This window comes from Sorex araneus, chromosome 6 (genome assembly GCF_027595985.1).
Source record: "Sorex araneus isolate mSorAra2 chromosome 6, mSorAra2.pri, whole genome shotgun sequence".
NCBI classification, from domain to species: domain Eukaryota; kingdom Metazoa; phylum Chordata; class Mammalia; order Eulipotyphla; family Soricidae; genus Sorex; species Sorex araneus.
The window spans coordinates 138,097,817-138,123,363 of record NC_073307.1 but is presented as its reverse complement, the minus strand read 5'-3'; the positions used below and the strand labels follow the sequence as shown (position 1 = coordinate 138,123,363).

The 25,547-nt window shown below is 50.5% G+C and overlaps 1 protein-coding gene across 1 annotated transcript; it reads left to right on the top strand.

The window, feature by feature from the left end:
• The first annotated feature begins 6,521 nt into the window (after positions 1–6,521).
• On the top strand, positions 6,522–18,727 carry COMMD9 (COMM domain containing 9). Its single transcript, XM_004607907.2, has 6 exons — positions 6,522–6,633; positions 12,521–12,646; positions 13,896–14,035; positions 15,535–15,569; positions 16,641–16,744; positions 18,011–18,727. Exons 1-6 carry the CDS (start codon positions 6,583–6,585, stop codon positions 18,149–18,151), a joined length of 597 nt encoding a protein of 198 aa, XP_004607964.2. The 5' UTR covers positions 6,522–6,582; the 3' UTR covers positions 18,152–18,727.
• Positions 18,728–25,547: the final 6,820 nt, after the last annotated feature.

Here is a 25,547-nt window from a genome sequence, read left to right as displayed (position 1 = left end):
AATCCCCCTGCAGGAAATCATTGTTTTGACGATTCCCAAACTGAACAAAAACAAGTGTAACGTAGGAGAGAGGGGAGAAAAGTGCCATTCAAGGCCATTATGACAGTCCCGCTGCTCTGTGTAGCTGGGAAACAAAGGGGCCCTGTGTGCAAGGACAATGCTGAGTGTTAGCAGCCTGTTCTGTGTGGCTCATGGGGATGGGAGGATGAGAAACGAGGCCACGGTGCTCTCCAAGGTCTGAGGCTCTCTGGACCTCACTCATCAGAGCCACCAGAAACTTTGGACTCCCAGCCACGGTGTTCTGTACCAGGGAGGGGACATCCTCAGGACGGAACAAGCCTTTGAGGCATGACAAACTCCCAAATAACGCTCTAGCCACTCCCCTTCTTTTCTAATTAGTTTTCAGAGACTCACAAGTTAGAACTGAAAAGAAACAGATATCATCTCTCCAAACCTGTGTTGTATCTACAGTTTCCACCTGGCTGGGACAAATGTCTGGTCATGGAACATACTTGCAGGAGTATGTTAAGTATGGTAAGGCATACTTAAGAGAGGCATCCACTGAAGCCCCATACTGCACCAGATACTGTCCTGTGAGTAAATTCACTCATTGTTCTCATGTGAGCCTCAAATTCAAGTTCTATCACTATGACACATAGACTGCAGTAAGATTTTTCCCCCTGAAAGTATCATGCTGAGTGAAATGAGTCAGAAAGAAAGAGACAGACATAGAAAGATCGCACTCATATGTGGAATATAAAGTAGCTGAGAGGTACAAGCTTACAATGTTGCGATTCCTGGCAGACATTTCTCTGGACTTAGTTACTAAAATACAGAAATCCAAAACTATGCTGCTGCTAGTGAGGCCTCCTGACCTCATATCTCTTCATTCTCAGCAATGGAAAACAAATTACCAAATGTTTTCTTTTCAGCAGATCGACTTTAGGGGGGAGAAACTCCAAATCAATAATAGTGAATTTTTTGTTTAAATATTGAATGTAATCAAAGTAAGGTGAAAGTAAAGTGAAATTTACCAGTTACACATGCGGGTGGGGGGCTGGGGAGGTGGGGGGAAGGGAGGAGGTATATCGTGATTCTTGGTGGTGAAATATGTGCACTGGTGAAGGGATGGGTGTTTGAGCATTGTATAACTGAGACTTTAACCTGAAAGCTTTGTAACTTTCCACATGGTGAATCAATAAAAGAATTAATAATAAAAAAAACTAGAGCTGGCTGAGTTGGAAAGCTTAAGTTAAGCGAAGCTTGAAAAGAGAGGCTAATTCACTCTACAGACTTCAGCTAGAGTGGTGGTATAACTAGGGGTTAATTTGTTTTGTTTTGGGGCCACACACACACACACACACACACACAAAAAAAAGATTTTTCCCCTGAGTCTTCATTTTCTCACTAGATGAATAAATTATTTATGTGAATTCTATCTCAATGAAGATGAAAAAAACTTTAAAAAAAGAAGAATGAATTTTGCAATAAAGACAGACACACACACAAAAGAAGAAACTCTTTAAAAAACTCTAAACTAAGATTGCGAGGACTGGAAAGATTATACAGCAGATAAGGTGCTTGCCTTGCATTAATCCTTGGCACCCCATTAAGTTCCCAGAGCGCTGCCAGGAATGATCTCTGAGCACAGAACTAGGAGTTAGCCCTGAGCACAGCTGGGTAAGCTCTTCCCACATAAACAACGTTGCAACTCTTAATACCTTGCATTAGAAAGACTGTTTCCATATTCTTCTCTTTACAGCTGTCCTATAGGGAAGATAAGACAAAAAGCTCAGAAAAGATGGATTTCTTCAAAAGTGTGAGGCTCAAACTAGAGGTAGGGACCAACTGGCAAGTGTTTGCCCTGAAATTTCTGTGTGCCAAAAAATTCCCTTATTGTGGGGCAGGCTCAGGACTTCGGGGCCAGCTGAGGTGGTTGATAGTTGGGGGAAATCACTGCCTGTAGCTACAATGGAGTCCCTATATGAATCACTGGGCTCCTGTTTGGGTATAAATCATCCTTGAGCGCCCCCTAATGGTGAAATATTATTTGAAATATTGTTTCCATTTCACAGATGAGAAAAGTGAGGTTCTGAGAGTTGAAGTAACTTGCCAGAAATACACAGGAAGGAGGAGTTGAACCTGAGTTACTTCCCCAATGCCCCAGCTCCCCTTCCATTCATCATCAAATCTTTCATCATACGTTTGAGAGGACTGTCCAGAAATAGGCTTAGATTGTTCTTACACCGTAGCCAAGGTAGGCAGACCTCTGAGCAGAAGTGTGTGTTTTGGCAAGTGGAAGACAGAGATACACCCAGTGCAAACCCAGAACTGCTCCACTTTGAGAGTTTGGCCTGTGCCACTACCACTCTGCATGACTTTTGAGCAAGTTGCTCTTTATGGCTCAGTCTCCACATATGTAAAATAGGGAAATAATAAAATAAGTGTATCACATAAAATGGATATGAAAAGCTAATCAAGCAGGAGGCTTAGGATGGAGTTTGACACGTGCAACTTATTAAATAAATGAAAATAAGCACAGATTCAATTATCCCAAATTTGAAAGACATCTGATTAATCCTTTAAACCAACCAAAAAAACAGGCAATGAGATTAAATCATTAGCACAGACGCGGACATTCTGTTCTGTTCCATCCCATAAAAATGTCGATAGTGAGTCATCTGGGGCAACCGGGAACGGGGTGGGTGAGCTTCACACCTGCCCAAACAGAGCCCCAGCAGCCGAAAACTTCCACACCCCACCATTGCCAGCACGCCCCCAGGCAGACCCTACTGCTCGGAGGAGCCTCATCCAGAATCTAATCTATTGAAAAACTCAGGTATGCAGGTTTTGTGAGTTAAATCTCCCTGCATCTCCCTGTACTTCCAGAAGGCACCTGCAGTCACCCACACGCACAAAAGCCAGCACCTCGTTAAAAATTTAACTCCAGTATGAGGGAAACAAAAAAGATTTATACGAAAATGTGTAAATCTGTAACTGTACCCTCACGGTGATTCACTAATTAAAAAATAAATTAATTAAAAAAATTTAACTCCAGGTGTATCACCCCATGAAAAATTTTGGACTTCCTGGAGTGATATTTCAAACACTACACACTGGTAAACCAGAAACAGCACACCAGACTGGATGGGATGTAACGTAGAAGGGAACAAAACTCAATTAACAAAATATAAATACAGACGGCTTAACCGGTAACAACATTTTAGTAATCTCTTGTACAAAGGCTTAATGGCTCCATAGTGAGATATAACAATCTTCACTAACTTTTTTCTTCTAAGGAAACATTTTTGATCATTCTTTTGGCAAATCATTGATCATGAGCAATATAAGATAAATCATTGAGGGCCTGCTTTGGGGGCAGGCTTAAAGGGTGGTTGGGAAAATTGAAAATAATGGTGGTGGGAAGATGCAGTGGTGGTAGGATTGGTGTTGGAATATTGAATGTCTGTAACAAGACATCATAAAAAACTCTATAAACCACAGTATTATATAAAGTGTAATGGGAAAGTAATTTTTTTAGTGTCAATATTTTAAGGCCACTGGAAGCTGCAATCCTACTTCTTGTCATCCACCCCAAGGGCCCAAAAACACTATTTAATAATTTTAAAATATTAAATTAAAAATAGACATTTGTGTCTCTATGTTCACTGCAGCACTATTCATAATAGCCCAAATCTGTAAATAATCCAAATGCCCAAGAACAGATGAGTGAATAAATAAATTATGGTATAGATACATAATGGAATACTACTAAGCTGTCAGAAAAGATGAAGTCATGCAATTTACTACTGTGGATAGGACGAGAGGGCTGAGTGAAGTCAGTCAGAAGAAGAAAGACTGATACAGGATGATCTCACATATGTAAGGGAAGGATACGCAGTAAGGGAGCAACAAATGACCAAAGGCAGCAGAACTGGAGCGTTGATCTACAGAGTTGAACTTACCTGCTGGTGGCAGAGGAGGTGTGGAAAATGTGCTTGAGATGTTGGTGGAGGGAAATAAGTACTCAGATAGTGGATGTGGTGTTAGAGGAATACATGCATGAAACTCTCATTAACACTATTGCAAACGAGGTCAACAAGAGCTGGGTATTTCTCTACTGGGAAGTACCTATGATTCCAGAATGCTCTCTAAAGAAGGAATGATCAGCCCTGCTTTACAGATATGATAGAAAAGTCCAACAATTGACGATAGGGTTGAGATTGAAATTTAGATTGAATTCTAAAGTTCTTGTGTGTTACTGCCTCCATGCCTCAGTTCTTATTGATGGGTGATAAGTCACCCCAAACATAATGGCTTAAAACAACAAACACTCATTATCGTATAGATTTTGAGTTAACGAGCAGCTTCCCTGATGGTCCTGTTCATATTCTCTCACGAGAATGTTCGATAAAATCATTGTCACCTCAAGGTTCTGCCAGAGTTCTAAACTCAGTAGTAAAGAGATTGCTGGCCAACTTCTGTTGCCCCGGGCGACTCCAAAGATTGTTCACACCACACCCCGGCAGTTTACTTTCTAAAGCAAGAGATCCCAGAAAAAGAGAGCAGGCAGACAAGAGAACATCCAGGAGTTACAGTCATTTATAATTGCTTTCAGCAGTGACACACCGTCGTGTCTGTCAGCTACTGTTGGTCATACATAATAACCCTAGTACAATGTCAGAGGGGAATCCACAGAGGAATGAATACTGGGTACAGGGATCCTGGGTAATTTTGGAGGCTGGCACTCACGTTGCCCATCTTTTAAAAAGAAGGCAAGAAGAGATGATCATACAAATAATAAGAAAATATATGCAGGGGGGAAATTGGCAGAAGTTGATCTCAGTCAAACCACGTTAGTGGCAGGGTGTGTTTGTGTTTTTGTGTATATGCTGTGTGTGTACTTTAACAAACATTTAATTTATTCAAGATGCGTTGGCCCTATGGACACAGACAGTCCATAGGCTTACAGTGTTTATGGTAGAAAACAAAAATCCAGCCCTGTGAATCCTTGGATAAGAAAAGAGTAATAAGGAGAGAGAGAGAGAGAGAGAGAGAGAGAGAGAGAGAGAGAGAGAGAGAGAGAGAGCATACTAGAATCAGCTCTGTGACTATATATATGTCTCTTCAATCTAGTCCAGTTATGGTTTGTCCTAAGATAAACTGAGTTTAGACAACACTTCACAGAAAAAAATAGGAGGTAAAGAAAAGAAAGACAAAGAGACAGAGGATAGAGGACACATTATCCCAGCAGCTCTGCATTATTTAGAATTTCACAATTAGATCATCTTTCTTGAGCTTGAATTTATTCAAACCTGTTTTCAGCCAAATTTCATTACTCGTGTGGGCTTGGTAGGAGGCAAAGAGTCAACCAGACACTAAAATTGTGTAAGAGAAAGATCTATTTGGAGATTGTAAGACAAAGGAGCAGATAGTTCCTTCAAAACCAAATTCCAGGGCTCAGGAGTTCCCGCAAAATACATACTTTGCATGCTGAAGCCTGGACAGAACTCGGCCCCCCAAACATTTCTGGGGAACCCCAAACTAAGAATGGCTCCAGATCACCCCCGGTGTGGCTCTAAAACCAAAATAAAACAAAATTCCAGTGTTGTACAATTTCAGTGGAAGGACTCTCTGAACACAGGGTAAGCCACAATTCTGAAATTCCCATTCAAAATCCTCCTTACAGTCATTTAGATTACCTTGCAGAATAAGTTATTTCTATAAACGACCCTCTTGCATCACAGTTAAGGGAGCTTTCTGGGGAATATCTTCATTTCACCCCTTTTCGTGAGTACTTTCCCCCTGCTCCTCAAACAGACCTCCCCTAGCGCTGGCTATGAGAAAGCCCCTAAATTCTTTAAGCCGGTGTTTCTCAATCCCAGTTTTTTTTCTCTGTTACTTCTCTGTTTTCCTCACTTCTCACTTCCTACTGTTGGCCCCCACCCCCACCCCAGCCTCATGCTGCTGCCGCCCACATGCGATTTTCCCCAGTTTCCCCCTCCTTGGAACATCCTGGCAGTACAGGGGTGACCTATGATGAAACGCTGCTGTAAGCGATCCCTTTGCCCTGGGATAAGGCAAACTATACCAGCGCCTCCCATCCTTCAGACAGAAAGCGGGCTAGACACTCGGAAGCAATTTCCCACTCTGGAGGTGGTGATAGGCAAATTCCAAGAGTTCCAATGTGTACAGTCACACGCTCATTACTGCATAACGGAGACTTTTCCAAGGTGCCTACAGGTTCTTTCCCCTCAATCAGTGTGTTCTTAAAGGAATGTACAACTTTCCCCTTTAGACCCAATAAAGAGGCAGCAAAATAAATAAATTTCCCGCGCCCTGGGCCTCGCATTGCCTGGATGCTCCAGGTACCGGGGTGGGGGTGGGGGACGGTGGTGGTGGGAGGTTGAACCTTCTACCCTTCTCACATGCATCCTGGCCCTGGAGTCTTGAGGACCTCAAGATGCTTGAGGACTACAAGGCGTACGCTTGAAGACTACAATTCCCGGCAGGCCCCGCGGCCGAGGGCGGAGTCACGCGACCTCGTTCCTCCGCGGGTCGTGGTCACATGACCCGGGGAAGATGGCCACGCTGACAGCGGAACACTTTGCTGCGCTCCAGAGCCTTCTGAAGGTAAACTGAGGCAGCGGGGGTGGAGGCGGCGCGCGTCCCGGGCATGCCCTCGGGCTCGGTGCACCAGGGCGCTGTGGGCCTGCTCCCCCACGCCCCTTCTCTGCACCCGGGCCCGCGCGAGGGCTTTGTGTCGTCTCTCTCCGCCGCAGCCCCGCGTTTGCTGTACTCGCTTGGGCCGTGGAGAACCCAGCGCTCTGCTGAAAAGCCTGTGAAAGATTATGAGGTCGGAAGGGTTGTGCGCCGAGGGCTTTGCACGGGTCCGAGGACATTGATGGGTTGGAATTATCTGCTTGACTTCTGACTTCCTCTACTGAAGAACAAGCAGCCTGACTTCTTTCGTGGAACTTGGAGTGCTAACATTTTGCTTTTATTTGCCTCTGGCCTTTTCTAGAAGAATGTAGGAGACAGAGAGAACCTTTTTTTTATGAAAGAGCAGCATGTAAAGGATGGAGAGCTTGACAGTCAACAACTAGTGGCATCGTGTCATCATTGGTTCATGCAGTAGAGCCTCTTAAAAAAAAAAAAAACCCTCCACATTATTAAGTCCAGTTCACCATGCCTGATAACTTGAACTCTTGTTATTTATTCAATAAATAGTTATTCTAGAATTAATGAAAGTACAAAGCTGTGACTTGAAACGTAAAGCTCTCCACCCCCAGCACGGTGCTCCTCACTCTCATTGTAGAGCACAACACACAAAAGCATACACATCATAAGGCACAGTCTAGTAATCTATTGCATGCCCTTGTGACCAGCACTAAAGAAAAAAGGCTTCCAAAGTTCAGCACTCCAGAAGTTCCTCTGTTGTTCCTTCCTTACCCGTGCTCGCCTTGGGAGTAGTAATCACTGTCATTACTTCTGACACCATCAGTTTCATATTGCCCATGTTTTGGGGTTTTTTTTATGTTTTTTGGTTTTTTTTGTGTCACACCCAGCGATGCTCAGGGTTTACTCCTGGCTCTGCACTCAAGAATTACTCCTGGTGGTTTCAGGGGACCATACGGGATGCTGGGAATTGAACCCAGGTCTACCACATGGAAGGCAAACGCCCTACCCCCTGTGCTATCGCTCCAGTCCCTCATATTGCCCATGTTTGAATGTGCATTAAATGATATAGCACAGGCCTGGAGTGAACTATAGCAGATAGGGCTCCAGCCTTTCCCGTGGCGGACCGTAGCTTGATCCCTGGCGGCCCCGTAAGGTCCCCTAATCCCCACCAGGGACAATCCCTGAGCTCAGAGTCAGGGGTAAGCCGTGACCACCACCAGGTGTGACTTCCCCCACCCCTAAATAGATATAACATATGATTTTTTTGTGTCAAGCTTCTTTTGCTTTCCGTTGTATAGCAATAGTTCAATTCTGCCATATGCCCTCTTTTTCTTGGTGAACATTTTATGAAAGTTTTAATTTTGGATGCTTAACAGGCTTTCCTGAAGTTGTAAGAAATAATGCGGAGGGATCCATTTTCCTGTTCCTCTGCTTACCACAGTACTGCCATCTTGCAAAACAATAGTATAACACTAATACCAGAATATTGACACTGATGTCGCCAAGACAGATGTTTTCCCATCGCCGTTGCAATTGGTCCTTCACGTTGCCCCTTTATAGCCACTCCAACTTCCCCTTCACATCCACCTTCTTTCTTCTGGCAGTCATCAACCTATAATATAATTTTGTTTATATTTTAGATATAATTTTGCGATCTCGAGCACATTATATGATTGGGATTATTTTGGTTTCCTTTTTTTTCTACTCGTTTTCAAATGTTCTATTTAGAAGATTCAGGTATAGTTTGCGGACTGGAGTGATAGCACAGCGGTAGGGCGTTTGCCTTTCACGCGGCCGACCCGTGTTCAATTCCTCTGCCCCTCTTGGAGAGCCCGGCAAGCTACCGAGAGTATCGTGCCCGCACGGCAGAGCCTGGCAAGCTACCTGTGGCATATTGGATATGCCAAAAACAGTAACAATAAGTCTCACAATGAGAGACGTTACTGGTGCCCGCTCGAACAAATCGATGAGCAAGGGATGACAGGTATAGTTTGTGCTTTTGGGTGGGCCTGGGGTGGGGAACTGTCCTTATTAAAAGAGACGCATCAACCTAATGGACAAGACGTTGTCCTCTTAACAGGAGCATCAGATACGAGAGATGCAGACAGGGAGAATGCCTTATGAAGAAGGCAACCCTGGAATAATGCCCACTGGGTCATAACAAATAGTCCTTTCTCTATATTGTTGAATTCTGTATGCTAATTTAGGGAATTTTGTATCTATTTTCTTGAGGGATAGTGGTAGTTGTTTTTTAGTATCTTCTTGGTTGATTTTGGTATCTGTGACATTAGCTCTATGAAATGATTTGAGAGATATTCCCTTTCTTCTGTTTTCCAGAAAATATGTGTATATTAAATTTTCTAGTAAAACCATCTGAGCCTGGAGTGGTTTTTTTTTGAGGGAATTTCTAAATTATGAATAAGAAAATCAATTTTTATTTTCTATTTATTCATTTTTTTTTTAATTGAGTCACCATGAGAACAGTTACAAGGCTTTTAGGATCGAGTCTCAGTCATACTATGCTCAAACACCCATCCCTTCACCGGTGCACATGTTCCACCACCAATTACCCCAGCATACCCCTCCCTTCCACTCTCCCTCTGCCTGTGTGGCAGATGATTTTCACTTTACTCTTTCCTTACTTTGATTACATTTAATTTTCGACAGGAAACTCACTATCATTGTTTGGAGTTTTCCCCCCAACAGTCAGATCTGTCGGAATGGCATCATTAGATTGTTTATTTTCTATTGTTGGTAACAAAGAGCATATGATGTTGCACGGTCGTGAAAGCGGCTGCCCAGATTTGGAATTCTGGTATTAAGTCCAGAGGTATTTCTGCCAGCAGCCGCTGCATTCTGAGATTGGTTTCTGTGGCGCTGGGATCATGGCTGTTCAGGAGTGGAGGAGCTGTACATGGGCTACTGCTCGGGGTCTCATTTGGGAAGGAGGCAGGGCCGGTTCTGCCTCTCCCATCGCAAGATTCTCCATGCACCCCGTCCCGTCACTGCAAACTCCTACCTCTCTATCCAATTGGTTCTGAACAGTGGTGGTTGCCATGCTGTCGCAGGAGGGAAAAGGCTGAGGGACAGAAACCCTTCCCCTCCCGGGGCTGCACGGGGCCGTAGCCTAGTTCAGAGTCCGGGTGTATGTCTGCCAGCAGCCGCTGCATTCTGAGATTGGTTTCTGTGCCTCTGGGTTAATGGATGCTCAGGAGTGGTGTAGCCATTCCTGAGCATATATTTTGTGTATCAGGAAAGGTATTAGGCGGCCACACGGTTTGGAGATATCCCAGTCCCGTATACCGGAGCCATGTTAGTAGAAGCTCAGTGTCGCCAGGGCTCCATCTGGAGAAGGCGTGCTGGCTGTACCTTCTCCGTCTGGCACCCCGGTGTTGTTGGCCCAGTCTGGGGTCCGGAGCAATCTCCGGCTTGCGGTGCTGCCCAAACGGCCTGGATTCTTCACCAAGAAAATCAATTTTTCTGAATAGGTATAGGACTATTCAAATTGTCGGTTTCATATTATTGTGTTTAAGCCACCAAATTTCTGTGTAGAGTTGTTTGTGTCTGTATTATCTTATTTTCCTTTTGAAAACTGTAGGATGTATATTGATAACCATTTCATTCTTGGTTTGGGTCATATTACCTCCTTTCTTACTCATTTTGTCAAGCTTTCTAAATATTTTACTGATACATTTAAAGTATTAGTTTTTTGTTCCATTGACTTCTCTATTTTTCTGTTTTCCATTTCATTAGTATCTTCTCCTTATTCTTCCTTTGGGTTTATCATATTAGTCTTTTCCTAGGCTATTGAAGGGACAGTTCACATTTGTGATTTGATCCCCTTTCTTTATTAGAATCTATACCTTTAATAGTATAAATTTCCCTTTAACCTCTTGACTGTGTTTCACATTTTGAGGTGGATTTTTGTTGTGTTGTTGTTTTATTTGTTCAGGGCCATTTTAAAATTTTATCTTGAGGTTTCTCTTTGATTTGTTGATTATTTAGAAGTGTGTTGCTAAGGTTTCTGTATGTTTGGTTATTTTCCTCCTCTTTTTCTGGATTCCATTGTAGTTCCTAATAATATACTCTTATTTCATTGACATTTGCTGGTGTTTGCTTTATGGCCCAGAATATTACCTGTATTATATGTATTCAGCAGACATTTGAAAGGGATATAAATATACTGTAGCTACTTGTCAGAGTGTGCATAAATGTCATTTTGATTGATTGATAGTGTTGTTGACATCTTCTGTATCCTTGTGAATATATGTCTGGTTCTATCAGTTGTTGAAAGAGGGGTGTTAAAACCTCCAACTGTGTTTATGGATTTGTCTGGGTCTCCTTTCAGTCAGTTTGGTTTTGCCTCACATCTTTTGCAGCTCTTGCATGTTGCATACGTGTTTAGAAGGTCTTCTTGATAAATAGAACCTTTTACCATTCTGTGATGTTTCTCTCTGCTTGGGGGTAATTTCCTTTGCAGTGAACTCTGTTTCATTAATACAGCCACTCTAGCTTTCTTTTGAATAATGTGATTTGGCTGAATTTTCTATATCATTATAAAGATAATGGTATATAAAGTGATATATCATTGGAAAGGACGTTTTGTTTGCTGTTTATGTGTTGGTTTGGGGACACAGCCAGCTGTACTCCGCTTACTCCTGCACTCAAGGATCACTCTTGGCAGAACCTGGGGGGTTGAATCCAGGTCTGCAGCATGAGTCTGCTGTGTTATCTTATTATCTGTCTGGCTCTGGAGAAACTTCTTTGTAGAAAATGTTTGAGTCATTATTTAAAAATTCAGTCTGCCAGTTCATGGGATTGGGTTTATTGTTTTTGTTTTTGTTTTTTGGTTTTTGTTGTTTTTTGTTGTTGTTGTTTCTGGGCCACACCCAGCAGTGTGCAGGGGTTACTCCTGGCTCTACACTCAGGAATCACATTTGGCAGTGTTTGGGGGACCATATGGGATGCCAGGAATCAAACCTGGGTCGCCCGTATGCAAGAGAAAATTTTATCCCCACTGTACTATCACTCTGACCCCTGGTTTCTAGTTTTATGTGATATATTTAAGCCATTTACATTTAATATAGTATTGGTTATGTAGGGTTTAAGTCTGACTTTTTAAATTTTTCTGCCCTTAAACCCTTTCTTCCTTCCTTCCTTCCTTCCTTCCTTCCTTCCTTCCTTCCTTCCTTCCTTCCTTCCTTCCTTCCTTCCTTCCTTCCTTCCTTCCTTCCTCCCTCCCTCCCTCCCTCCCTCCCTCTCTCCCTCCTTTCCTCCCTCCCTCCCTCCCTCCCTCCCTCCCATCCTCCTTTCCTCTTTTTTCTGTTACTATATTTTTCAGTTTGAAAATTTTGTTTCTCATTGGGGGCAGAGAGGTAGTAGAGAGGAAGGTGCATACCTTGCATGCAGGCTGCCAGGATTTTATCCCTAGTACCCCCCTGTGGTCCCCAGGCATCACCACGAGTGATCCCAGAGTACTGGAATAAGCCCTGAGCATCACCAGATTTTGTCCAAAATCAAACAAGCAAGGCTGCTGGGATTTTACCCCCAGGGCACCATTAGGTCCCCAGGCATTGGAAAAGGGGCAGTGGTGTGTGTGTGTGTGTGTGTGTGTGTGTGTGTGTGTGTGTGTGTGTGTGTGTGTGTGTTTGTCTGTGTGTGTATGTGGTGGGGGGAGAAGGGGGTGTTAGCGCTACCTTCCCCAGCCCCAAGGGCACATCCTCCTGTCTGGAGCCCACAGGCGCCCTGCCATGACCAAGGCTGTGTGTGGTTCTGAAACGTGGGTGTTTTTTCGCAGTCTGAGTTTGTTCCTTGTTCCCGCCCGTGCATTGGTTCCTAGGCCTCCTCGAAAGATGTTGTCCGGCAGCTGTGCCGGGAGAGCTTTTCCAGTTCGGCCCTCAGCGCCCAGCCGTTGCTGGAGACGACGTGTTCCAGCCTGTCCGTGACCCAGATGGAGGCCAAGCAGGTCAGTGCGCAGAGAGGAGCCTGTGCCCTGAGGGCCCTCGGGAGCCCTCGTCGCCGAGCCGCAGCCCCTGACCGCTTCCCCTTCAGACTCACGCCCCTGAACCGTGGGGGCCAGAGCCAGCCTCGGGATCGGGAAGGTTTTCTCTCCGATCCTGCCGCTTGCCGGGCTTGCTCCGTGGTCCGTGAGCTCGCTGGGGACAGGGTTTCCTCCGGATCATGGGCCAGCGGCGCCGAGGCCCCAGGACAGGTCAGGGGCCCTCCCGGGTGTCCGCCGAGCCCCGCCTGCGCTGCTGAGTTATACCTAGGAACTTTGTCCTGTGACATCCACTGCTGAGGGCGAAAAGGCAGGCGGGAGAAGGTGGGAGGGAGCCCAGGCAAGGGCTTGGGTGCCAGCCGTCGCGGAGAAAACGTGAAGGGGGGCAGTGGGGACAGCTGACGCGGGGAGAGATGCGCTGGAGCAGCTGCCCGCACGTGCTCACCAGCGGTGCAGCCATGAGCAGCTGGCTCCGACTTGGGATCCTGCGGAAGAGTACGGGAGGCCCCCCGAAAGGCCACCTCTGAGGGGCAGCGGGCAGGGCTCTTCTCCCCCAGCTCCCACACCCGCAGGGGCCCCTCCCTGCTGGGTGGTGCCCAATTGTGGCGTCCTCTGGCCCCAGAGAAAGCTGCGCACCCGAGCACGTGACTGCCCACGGCTTCTAGCTCAGCCCCAGGAGAACCTCGGGGCGGGGAGAAGGCCAGGGTGGCTCGCGGTGATCTGATCGGCTCTGGCTCTGTGTCCTTCGAGGCGAGGCAAGGCCACCCCCCCCCCCCCCCCGTGGGCCCTCGCTGCCCAGCCCGGGGGTCCCAGGAGCCGGTTCAGGTGAAAGAGCTCTTCTCTGGGTTTCAGCAGGGAGTTCAGGGCCCCTCACAGGCTGTGGTCAGCTGGGGGCCTCAGGGTGTCCCCAAGTCAGGGCAGAATTGCCTGGTGTCACAGCCGAATCTCCCGTCTCCCCCCCAGCCTCCTGACTTGAGGTTGGGAAGTTGCACCTCCACGGAGAAGAAGGGGCCTCATTCACCCTGTACCCCCCTTGCAGAGAGTGGTGGGCAGGCGGGCAGCTTCCTGGCTCAGCAGGTGGACACGGCGTCCAGCCCCACAGTTTCCCGGCGGGGGTGGGGGGCATGTGTGGCAGCGGCCTCAGCAGCGGGTGGCGGATTAGGCCCTTCCCTACCCCTCCACCTACCGTCCTCTGCCCCTTCTCCCGTCTTCGCAGCTGCTCCAGGCCCTGCACCGCCTCACCAGCCTGGTGGTCTTCCGCAACCTGTCCTCCGCCGAGGCGATCCTGGCTCTCTTCCCGGAGGATTTCCACCAGAGCCTCAAGAACCTGCTGACGAAGATCCTCCTGGAGCACCTGTGAGTGCAAGTCTCCCCCTGCTCTGGAAGTCAGAGGCTGCTCGGGAGGGCCTGCACGGGGAGGTCGGCAGGAGGGAAGAGAAGGCATGCGCTCCTTCCCGGGAATCCCCTCAGGACCTGGGTGTCTTTGCCATTCCCACATCCAGCGCGGAAACTCAGCCTTGCTGTGGGCACCGTGGAGCAGGCCGTGTTAGAACGTGCCTGTGTCGGGTGCACAGCATTAGCACAAATGAATTGCAGATCAATAGCTATTTACCTGCGGCAGCGTTTCATTCTACCACCTACGTGGATTCTGTGAAGAAACCGGGTATAATTTAATTAAGCAGTTCTTGAATGCTGGACGTTGAGACCGTTGGCAGTTTTCACTTTGGCAAACTGGGCTTTGATGGAGCCTGGCTCCCGCGCTTGGTCACCCGCTGGGCTGAACGCTGTTCTCTGGCTTCATTTCCACAGTGGCATCACTAGTCATGCGCCAGGAGGGCGTGAGGTGCCCTTCTGCCCACACCTTCACCTGCCCCGAGGTTTTGGTGGGTTTTTTTTGGGGGGGGGATTTAACATCCCCCCCACCCCTTGCCAGTTTCACATATGGCAGATGGTACCTGATTTCATTTTCTATACTTTTGAGACTGGCTGTGATAAGGGCTGGAGCAGTAGCACAGCAGTAGGGCGTTCGCCTTTCACACGGCTGACCCGTGTTCGATTCCTCTGCCCCTCTCGGAGAGCCCAGCAAGCTACCGAGAATATTGTGCCCGCATGGTAGAGCCTGGCAAGCTACCCGTGGCGTATTAGATATGCCGAAAACAGTAACAATAAATCTCACAGTGAGAGACGTTACTAGTGCCCGCTCGAACAAATCGATGAGCAACGGGCAGACAGTGACAGTGATACTTTTGATACTTACTATGCCAGATCTTTCTTTTATTCATGTATTCAGCAGTCATTTGTATTTATTCTGTAAATTTTCTGTCTAGACTAACCCTTTAGACTCATAGAACCTAAGCAGAACCAGTTCACTCTTGGCTAGCAACAAATTTAGTCCAAACTCTGCTGGTCATGAGCAGGTAACAGCTGAGGAGTTTGTGACTTAGAAGCGTTCTCCGAGGTGCTCATGCACTGTGGAACCCTGCTCATCTCTCAATCATGTTGGTAGCTGCTGGCGTATTAGAACATCTGTTCTGCAGTGGTTGAGCCAGGCTGTGGGATTCGGTGGAGCAGAGACTCGGGAAGGAGAGATCACTTGTCCCTTCCAGGCGTTGCCTCTGGAACGAGAAGTGCAGTAAGAAGACAGTGCAGCCTGACTTCGATTTTCCCCAAAACTGAAAGCAAACTGCCTCCCCTTCATTGGACTTTATAAAACACAAGATCCACTTCTTGGAGAGAAACTGCCCCTGGGCCTTTCTTTCTCCTTTGATGATGACAGCTTTGAGGCTCCAGTCCAGGGGCCTTCCCTGGGGTCTTATTTGCATCATGCCCTTTCCTTGTCTCTCCCTCCCACACAGATCTGCTTGGAGAACTGAAGCCCAGAACAATCAGAGTGAGTACCGTGACACCCTCCCTCCTGCCTGGCCATGGTCCCTGAGAGTGTCTTTAACCAGAGAGGGAAGGGAATTATTCCAGTCCACACCCAACTGTATCCATCGTGTGCATTCTGCTTTTTCATTTTCTCCCCATGATCAACGTCATACAGTACAGACCTGTTGTTAAAAACCAAAAACTCCAAACCAAAAATATCCTAAGATTGGGGTAAGTGAAGGACTTAAAATAATTGAATTTTCACTTAGGGGAAGAGGCGGGGCGGAAAAAAAAAACTGATCATAAATGAAACGTTCGAAAGGTTAGATGAAAGTAGGTTTTTAGGGGCTGGAGCAATAGCACAGCGGGTAGGGCGTTTGCCTTGCACGTGGCCAACCCGAGTTCGATTCCCAGCATCCCATATGGTCCCCCAAGCACCGCCAGGAGTAATTCCTGAGTGTAGAGCCAGGAGTAACCCCTGTGCATAGCCAGGTGTGACCCAAAAAGAAAAAAAAAAGAAAGTAGGGTTTTAGGGCTGAGCTTCAAGGGCAGAGCTCCTGCTGTGCACGCAGGTGTGTGGGTTCCAGCCCCAGGAACACGTGTCCTCTGAGCACAGGACAGGAACCGCAGGCAGTGGCCAGCAGTAGCCCCGAGCACAGTATGGGCATAAGCCCATAGCCAGACTGCGGAGGTGACGCTTCCTAGATGGCCTCTCCCCTGCCCCGGGTCCACCCGGGCGCTGGGGAAGTACCTGCAGTGACGCTGGCAGCCCGTCCTGCGCCCTGGGAGTCAGCCTAGGGGGGCAGCAGCCCACCACAAGTTCAGCTTCTCAACCAAGTGCCAGTCTCGTTCCATCCTGACACCAGGTGTGGGGGCTGGAGCCTGGCGGGACCACCACCACGGAGCCACAGAAGGCCCAGGGCGGGGGTGGGGGATGGGGGACTTTGGGTCCTGTCTATCTGTCTTTCTCCCCCGAGGCTTGCCCCAGGGGAGAAATGCCCATGGCCTGTCCACACTCAGAGCTGCCCTTCACACCCTGGGGCCTCATGGGCAGCGGGAGAGCGGGGCCCTGAGCGGAGTTTCCCCTCCACAGTCTCCCTGCCGCGCCTGGTGGACCTGGACTGGAGAGTGGACGTCAAAACGGCCTCGGACAGCATCAGCCGCATGGCCGTCCCCACCTGCCTGCTCCAGATGAAGGTACAGCGGTCTCCAGAAGGGGTCTGTGTCTCCCCCGACCCCACCTCCCCCTCGGGCCACAGAAGCATCAGTGTCCAGCGCTTTGGCGTCTCTCACCTAAGTAAAGAGAGTGGTAGGGCTGGAGAGATAGGACAGCAGGTGGGGCACTTGCCTGGCATGCAGCCGGCCTGGGCTCTATTCCCCAGCTCCACATACAGCCCCTCGAGCACCACCAGGGTGATCCCAGAGCACAGTGCCAGGAGCACTGTTGTGTGTGGCTCAGAAACAGTACAGTGACTTTCTTCCTTTCCAGAGTTACTCTGTCGACCCACTGTAGTCTTTGTAACAGTGGAAGTTGGAAACGACAGTCATGCGACATGGACTCGGTACCTTGCCGGCTTGAGGTCCCCTACACTGTGGGATGATTTAGCTTCCCCGGAGCCGAGCGCTCAGACCACCCGCTCCACCCTGTGGGTACCGGAGACCCTGTTTGATCAGGCTTCCCGGCTTGCGAGGCGGCTGACAGATTAGCACTTGGAGAAATGACGAATGTCAGTCCTTTGTTTTCTCCTGGTGTTATCTTCCCCGTACAGCCCCTTGTAGGAAGCTCTTTATAGCAGCTCTGCACCTGCGAGCTTGTCTAGATAAAACCAGAGGCCTGCAACTCCATATTGACTTCCCGGCACCCAGAATCACAGCCCCTGTCGGCGTGAGGAGGGAGGGTTGCCTCCCGCCGCTGCTTCTGAAGTTCTGATAACTCTTGCTTCTAAAAAGGAGATGGAAAATCCAAACACGGAGTTGTAGTCTTTCTCCCGCCTCCCGGTGGTCTGTGCCCCGCAGCCCGGGCACCTGGAAAATGTCTTCTCAGAGGAGTGCCCTGGCTGTGGCTCGGCCTTCGCAGCCTGCCCAGTGCTCCCTGTCAACAGAGACTGGCCCCACTGCTGAGATTTCCTTCCCACCCTCTCCCCGTAGCGGAGGGGCCCCAAGCTCAGATGCCTCCTGACTCCCAGCAGACTGCCTCCCTGCAGGGGCATATAGCACACACATGGCACATGCATGGCACATGCGTGGCATACACACGGCTCACTCAGCACAGCCACAGCTCACACGGCTGACTCGGCACACACAGCTCACTCAACTCAGCACACATAGACTCACTCAGCAGACACATGACTCACTCAGCACACATGACTCGGCACACACAGCTCACCCAGCACACGCATCGCACCCAGCATAGCAGGGGGAAGCGCGGCTACTCTGACCTGGAGCTCTGCTCTCTCTCTCCAGATCCAGGAAGACCCCGTTCTGTGTGGGGACAGACCGTCCGTGACCGCGGTCACCATGGAGCTGAGTAAGGAGACGCTGGACACCATGCTCGACGGGCTGGGCCGCATCCGGGACCAGCTCTCCGCCGTGGCCAACAAATGAGCCGGCCGACTGCCCTTGGCCCCTGGCGTGTCCCAGCCGCGGGTCGGCACTGAGCTCCCGGCAGCTGTGCAGGAGTGTCGGGCGGCCCCACTGGCAGGACAGGAGCGGCCTGGCCCCTTCGCCACCCTCCTCCTCCCTCTCTCTCCCTTTGCTCCATGGGAGGCCAGGGAGCAGGAGCCCGCGCCAGGCGCCGGGTGCCACGTCAGGCTGCAGAGGTGGAGGGCGCGTTGGCTGTCAGCTGCCTGTGCCCGGCTGATGGGCTAACCCAGGCCCTCAGCGCCGAGTGGGGCCCATAGGTTCCCTCCTGCAGCCCCAGGACTGTCGGGGGAGGGGGGAACAAGCTTGGGGCCACCAGCATTCCAGCTTCTGTGGCGAGCTGCCCCCCAGAGAGCGGGGCTGGGGGCTGCAGCCAACCCTGCCCAGAGTCCAGAGCCTTCCCCAGGCTCCTTCAGCCCTGTGGACACCTCCCCACCAGCACAGGGCGTCGGACAGGGACCCAGACCCTGCGAGCTGAAGAGCCCGGCCGCCCCCGAGGGCAGGAGTGGGGGTGAGGGGAAATAAAGACGATTCCCAGAACCTTCCCGTGGCCTCCGTGCTTGCCTCAGCCCAGCCTCCCAGCCTCCCAGCTCCTGCCTTAGGAAGCCCCTGGGCCAGGCCCCAACCCTGGTATCTATCCTGGGTCCTCCGGCACGTAGGCTGGTGGTCAGCGGGCGCCTGTTGCAGAACGAGAGGCCAAACCAGGCCGCCTGTGCCTTGGGGGCTCTGCGTGTGTGCAACCCCCTCCCCTTCCTGATGCAGCTCACCCACCTCCTGGTGTCCCACCTCTGCTCTGTCCCAGTGGCTTCAGTCCCATGGGGGAGGAGGGGGAGGGAAGGACCCGGACCCTGAGCCTGGCCCCAGGCGCCTGCAGCAGCCGGAAGTGGACTAGAACCTCCCTCCTCCTCCACTCTTTGACCTCTCAGCCCCCATCCTGCGCCACTCCTCTTCCTCCTCTATAATTTGCAGGAATAGTGGCATCTCTGGGGAGGAAGTGACTGTCCCTGAAAGCACCGAGCAGTGGGCTGTGATGAGTAGCTTTGCTTATCAGCGGGAGGGGAGCGGGGTGGGGGTGGGGCAGAGGCTGAACTTTGCTGGTCCTCTGCCAGAGCAGGGGGGTGTGGCAGCGAGCGCGTTTCCTCCCTCCTGCTGGCCAATGGCCTCATTGAGCCTCCACACTACCCCCCTCTCCGGCGAGCCAGGAATAAGCCCTGAGCGTTGCTGGGTATGGCCCCCAAACAATGGCAGACCAAGACTTGGGCCCAGATTTTTCTAGCTTTTTCTGTCCGTGCAGGGCTCTGGCCTGTGACTTTAGCACGGTTGTTGGGAAAATACTGCAGCCACAGTTGGGGGGACGCATAAACTTGTTCCTGGCTCACCCCAAGAGACTAACAGCATCAAAGAAAAAAAAAATCTCCCGGGCTTTTGTGAGTGTGTGTGTGTGTGTGTGTGTGTGTGTGTGTGTGTGTGAGTGTGTGTGTGTGTGTGTGTGTAAGAGAGAGAGAGAGAGATTCTGTGACATGTTCAGCACCTAGGACCTCCAAATTCCATTCTCTGGGTCCCACAAGCATCCTGAGGAAGTCAACTTGAAGTGGGGAGTCGGGTATGGGGGCCTGGGAGGTTAGGATGGGCCCAAGGAACGCAGTGTGGCCGCATGGCGGGCAGGTGAAGGGAACCAGTGGTCAGCACGCTTGCTCGCTGCCCTCCCACACACCCACCTCTGAGGGCTAGTCTGCTGCCTTCGGGAAGACGCGGGAGGTGGCGGGGGCCCCATGCCTGCTCGGCCTGACTCTGTCCCATTCCTCCTGCCACTGTAGGCATTTGCAGCCCGAGTGGCTGGCCTCCCCGAAGTACTGTGTCATGAGCGGCTCTGCACACTCACCTCCGAGGGAACCCCACGCCAGCCACAGGTGGGCCGAGTTACACCTTAGCCACTGCTCCTGGCCCCGCCGTTTCTGGCACTGGGGGCGAGCATGGGGGGGGTGTGTGTCTTAGACTAGCACATCCCAGCCTCTCCCTCACGCCTCTCAAAGATGAATGCTGCTGCACTGCCCCTGAGGGTTGGGGGGAGTTGGGGTTGGGAGGGACCCTGGAAGGCCCTTGTCAACACTGGCCAGCGGGGTGAGGGGACGGCAGGTGTGAACACTGGTTTGGAATCCTCCCACCCGGGAAAACTGTGCAGTCACACAGAGTCAGCTCGGCCCCTGGGGGAGCTCAGGGTCCAGGGTCACGTGCATTCCACTTGCAGGGCCCCCTAGAGCATGGCCCTCCAGTACCTTTGGGGGTAGCCCTGGAGGGGTCTGGAGTAGGCCCGGCGGCCCCAGCGACATCCAGCACGGCTGAGCCTTAAGAAGCACCATGTGTTGCCAGCCTGAGCACTGAGCATCTTGTCCGATCAGGTACTGCAGTGTGGCATCGTTGGGAGGGCCGAGAAGAGAGAGGCTTCTAGAATCTCAGGGATTGGATGAGGTAGAGGTTACTGAGACCGCTCGAGCAACTCGATGATCAACGGAATTTTGTGATTCGTGTTAAAAAAAAAAAGGACAATTAAAATGCAGAAATGTAAGCACCCAAGAAGAAAGTTGCACAGACATCAACAGCACGTAGAAGAGAGAATGGGAAACTGTTTGGATTGTATAGTCATCGAAAGTTCAATATCATTCTTGTCAATGTTCAGTCACTGGAAAACTTTCAAAATGCCAGGTAGCCAATAGCTTCTAGGTGGAAATATTTTTTTAAGAAAAGAATCAAAACCTAATCTGATAATATCTGAGCTTACTGCGCAGAACAGGGGAAACTCAGGTAACATGTAACGCTAGGACACCGAGCCTGAATGGAAAGGATGCTGGACATGGTGTCTACTTTGAACAGAGAACCAGCTTGTGTGGGCTTGTTCTCACGTGGCTCCCTGAGAGATGCAGTATGGGATCTGCTAGTCACGTGGTTCCCTGTTGGAGAGGGAAGGAGAGCCTGGAAGTGGAGCAACTGACAGGCAGAGCCATGAACCAAATATCAACCAAATAAAAAAAAGACCCAAATATCTGGCCCTTTCTCCCCTTGCTTGGCTCTTGGTATCCATGTTTTTCTGGTCTTTGTTCTTTGATACATGCATAGTGGAATAAAATACTGTCCCAACTGGTTTGTGGTAAATGGATAGAGAGAGTCTTTGGCATATCTGGGACATTGGGGTCATTGCTACACATCCCGACTGCAGCTCTAGGGACCACTCCCAGGTAGGAGGTCAGGAGCCCAGAGCAAGTCCCGGCTCTGTATGTTCCTTTGACTTCTTCAGCCGAGAGTCATCACGTCACTGTTACGAGGGTGTTCCCTGGAGACTGCTTTCTCAGAAACCCAGTCGCCAAGCCTGCGGTGATTGAATTTCCCGTCAGTCTGGCGGGGCAGAAGCTTTGAAGCGTTTAGTGGTTCTGCTCCAGTGGATGACAGAGAGATCCAGAGTCCTTTGGTACTGTGGCTTCACCCCTTCCTCCCGAAAACACCGCCTGCTCGCCACGACGCTCTCAGCCTGAGTCCTGGGCCCCAGGAAGGGGATGGGAAGGAGAGAGTTCCCCAGAAGTCACGCCTTATTTAGCAACCTGCACCCCAGCCCTAGGACCCGCACTGTGCCGCGAGGAAAAACTGGGAGATGCAGTGTGGGACCTGCCAGTCACGTGGCTCCCTGAGAGAGGCAGTGTGGGACCTGCCAGTCACGTGGCTCCCGTTGGAGATGCAGTGTGGGACCTGCCAGTCACGTGGCTCCCTGAGAGAGGCAGTGTGGGACCTGCCAGTCACGTGGCTCCCCGTTGGAGATGCAGTGTGGGACCTGCCAGTCACGTGGCTCCCTGAGAGATGCAGTGTGGGACCTGCCAGTCACGTGGCTCCCTGAGAGATGCAGTATGGGACCTGCCAGTCACGTGGCTCCCTGAGAGATGCAGTGTGGGACCTGCCAGTCACGTGGCTCCCTGAGAGATGCAGTATGGGACCTGCCAGTCACGTGGCTCCCTGAGAGAGGCAGTGTGGGACCTGCCAGTCACGTAGGTGGCTCCCTGTTGGAGAGGGAACGAGAGCCTGGAAGTGGACCAATTGACAGGCAGAGTCATCAACACCTCCTCAGGGCGGGTACTGCTGTCCGGCTGATGGACCAGCTGCACTCCTGGGAGCAGGCTTCATGGAAGAAGAACAGAGGAAGACTGTGGGTGGGTGTGTGGGCGGGGGGGAGGGGGAGGTGGGAGAAGAAGCATTTAGAAGACAGAGACGATATCTCTTCAGCTCGGTGTCCACAGCAGCCAGCTGCCCAGTGGATGTGGCTCGACTTCCTTCCCCAAATGCACAGAGGCCGTCTGATGAGAATCAGGAGGTTATGAGGAATTACACCAGCTCGATTACAGTGGTTGATTGACGGAATTCACTTTCTAAAAAATATTGCTCTTCCGAAATCTGTCCCCTTGGAGGCCCAGATCATTTTCATCCCAGCACTTGCCACGGGGTCTGTGCCAGCTGCAGCCTAATTCGCCCACAAGATACAACAATTTTCATCAATTTATTTTTCCTACAGAAATAATATTTTTTTGATCATTCTGTTAGCCATCCAATGGTCACAAGCAATGTGAAATAAATTATTGCGGGCCTGCTAAGGGCTTGAGGGGTGGTTGGGAAAATGGAGACCACGGTGGAGGGGAGGTGACGGCGGTGGGATTGGTGTTGGACTATTGAGCGTCTGTAACAAATCATCATGAACAACTTTGTAACGACGGTGTTAAAATTAAATGGGGGGTGGGGGAAGAATTTTTCTCCCATCCAATCCCCATACTTTCTGGTCTTCTTGGTCGACTTCTGGGGTCCGGGGGACATGGGGGTGCTTGCCCATAGCTGCCTCCCAACCACATGCATTTCTCTCCCCTGGACCCTGGGGGGAGAGTAGGAGAGAGTCTCCCGGCATAGGGACAGGTGTTGGCATCTGTTATTGCTGGAGCTCAGAGACCAGCACTTCCCGTGTGGGGGACCTTGTTCCCAACAGCTGGAGGGCAGCTGGCAGGGGGAGGGGCTCACCCCGGGCGCGGCCCCTGCAGCCGTGCAGCGGGCTCCAGGCCAGCCTTCCCACGACCCTGGCTTAGCCCCTGGGCCCTGTGGTTTCTGCAGCAGTGCCCAGGGAACCCTCGACGCCAGCGCAAGCCACAGAAGAAATGCGTCTTCTCCGTCTCTCCTCCAGCACGCTGCATCCAAACAGCCTGTGCATTCGCCGCCCCAAACTCCAGCACACTGTTAAACCATTGTATTCCCACACCTGAGCTCACAGATAATAGATATCCCGAATTGGTACTGTTTCCTGCTGCCAGATAATACAGGTGTTCCGGGTTCTTTCCTTTCTGAAAAGAGCAATTCTGACAGAAGGGGTCTCTTGTCCCAGGATTTTTCTTTTCTTTTCTTTTCTTTTTTTTTTTTTTTAGGCAACTCAAGTTCTAAATGTTTCATTTGCTTAATAACTCATTAAATTATTCTTGAAGGGTTTTTTTGGGGGGGGTCACACCCGGCAATGCACAGGGTTTAACTCCTTCCTCTGCACTCAGGAGTTAATCCTGGCGGTGCTCAGGGACCATGTGGGATGCTGGGAATCGAACCCGGGTCGACCGCGTGCAAGGCAAACGCCCTACCCACTGTGCTTATTGCTCCATTTCCTCTTCTTGAAGTTTTAAAGGCAGATGACTGGCTTTTTTAATCCAAACAAGTGTGATTTTTTAAACCCAGCTTATTTTAATTTTAATTTTTATTTATTTATTTATTTGCTTTTTGGGTCGCACCCAGCGGTGCACAGGGCTTATTCCTGGCTCATGCACTCAAGAATCATTCCTGACGGTGCTTGGGGGACCAAATGGGATGCTGGGAATTGAACCCGGGTCAGCCGCATGCAAGCCCCTACCCGCTGTGCTATTCATTCCAGCCCCCCAGCTTAATTTTTTAAATATTATTTTTTAAGTTGTATTGAATCACCATATACAGCATTACAAAGCGGTTCATGATTGAGTTTCAGTCATACAATGTTCTGACACCCATCCCTCCACCAGTGTAATATCCCAGCACTGGTGTCCCCAGTTTCCCTCCCGCCCGCCCGCCCCCCAAACCACCTCACCACAGCCTGCCTCTATGGCAGGCATCTCTCCTCTCTCTCTCTCTCTCTCTCTCTCTCTCTCTCTCTCTCTCTCTCTCTCTCTCTCTCTCTCTCTCTCTCTCTCTTTTTGGGTCACACCCAGCGATGCTCAGGGGTTACTCCTGGCTTTGCACTCAGGAACTACTCCTGGCGGTGCTTGGGGGACCATATGGGATGCCGGGGATCGAACCCGGGTCGGCCGCGTGCAAGGCAAACGCCCTACCCACTGTGCTATCGCTCCGGCCTCTCTCTCTCTCTCTCTCTCTCTCTTTCTCTCTCTCTCTCTCTCTCTCTCTCTCTCTCTCTCTCTCTCTCTCTCCTCATTTTAGGCATTAATGTTTGCAAAACAGATAGAATTACTGAGTCCATTTCTGGGATATTTAAAAGGAAAATAACATGAAACAAATATCCAAGGCCAGGGAAAATGGGCCGGAAAGACTGGTCAGTGGTTGGAAATTACCACAAGGATGTGGGGGTTAGAGGCCAGTTAAGACCCTGGAGGGTCCAGTGTGACAACATTCGTTGCAAATGATCACTCTGGACGAGAACTGAGTGTGGGAAGCAGGTAGAGGGATAGACATGATAGCCTCTCAGCATCTGTACTCTTCCTTTCAGGACCAACTCCACACGGGATGGGAACCAGTGGCTGGCTCGACATGGGGTGGTGCTGGACTTGTCCAGTCTTCCCAGCAGATGGCGCTGTTGCTCTCCTGATGGCCCCATGGGAAGGGGTGCAGGGGGGCTGCCAGAGCAAACAAAGAGCAGGAGGGGGCCAGGTGGGCGAGGGCAGCCTTGTCCTGGGGTGCCTGCAAGGAGAGGTGCTTTCTTGGCAGAGAGTTGGCGGGCTCAGGCCCTGCACCTTCAGAACTGGCCCGTTCGGGTCCAGGGCAGCAGCAGAGAGCAGGAGGGAGGGGTGCTCGGGCTGGCCCAGTCCTGAGAACACCCCCCTGTCCCGCCCCACCCCACGCTTCTCCCTCAGGCCAGCAGGTGCCAGAATCCCCATCCGGGTGGGTCGTGAGATGGGGACCTTCGAGTGGTTCTGCTTGGGGGTGGCTTCCCCCTCCAGTGCTCGGCCCTCAGGCAGGAAGCCGGGAGGAGGATGGAGCCAGGTGAGCTGGGAGCCAAGTCTCCCCGTCTTGGTCTCTGAAATAGAGATTGCGTTTAATTTTCCCTGACAGCACAGCTTGGAAGGGATTAATTATACATGAAGGTGTCTGA

Bases quoted from the DNA above. Each gene is read 5' to 3' on its own strand.
- COMMD9 (XM_004607907.2), top strand. From the start codon at position 6,583: ATGGCCACGCTGACAGCGGAACACTTTGCTGCGCTCCAGAGCCTTCTG. The intron at 12,647-13,895 runs GTCAGTGCGCAG...CCGTCTTCGCAG, and splicing joins CCCAGATGGAGGCCAAGCAG to CTGCTCCAGGCCCTGCACCG. The intron at 16,745-18,010 runs GTACAGCGGTCT...CTCTCTCTCCAG, and splicing joins CCTGCCTGCTCCAGATGAAG to ATCCAGGAAGACCCCGTTCT.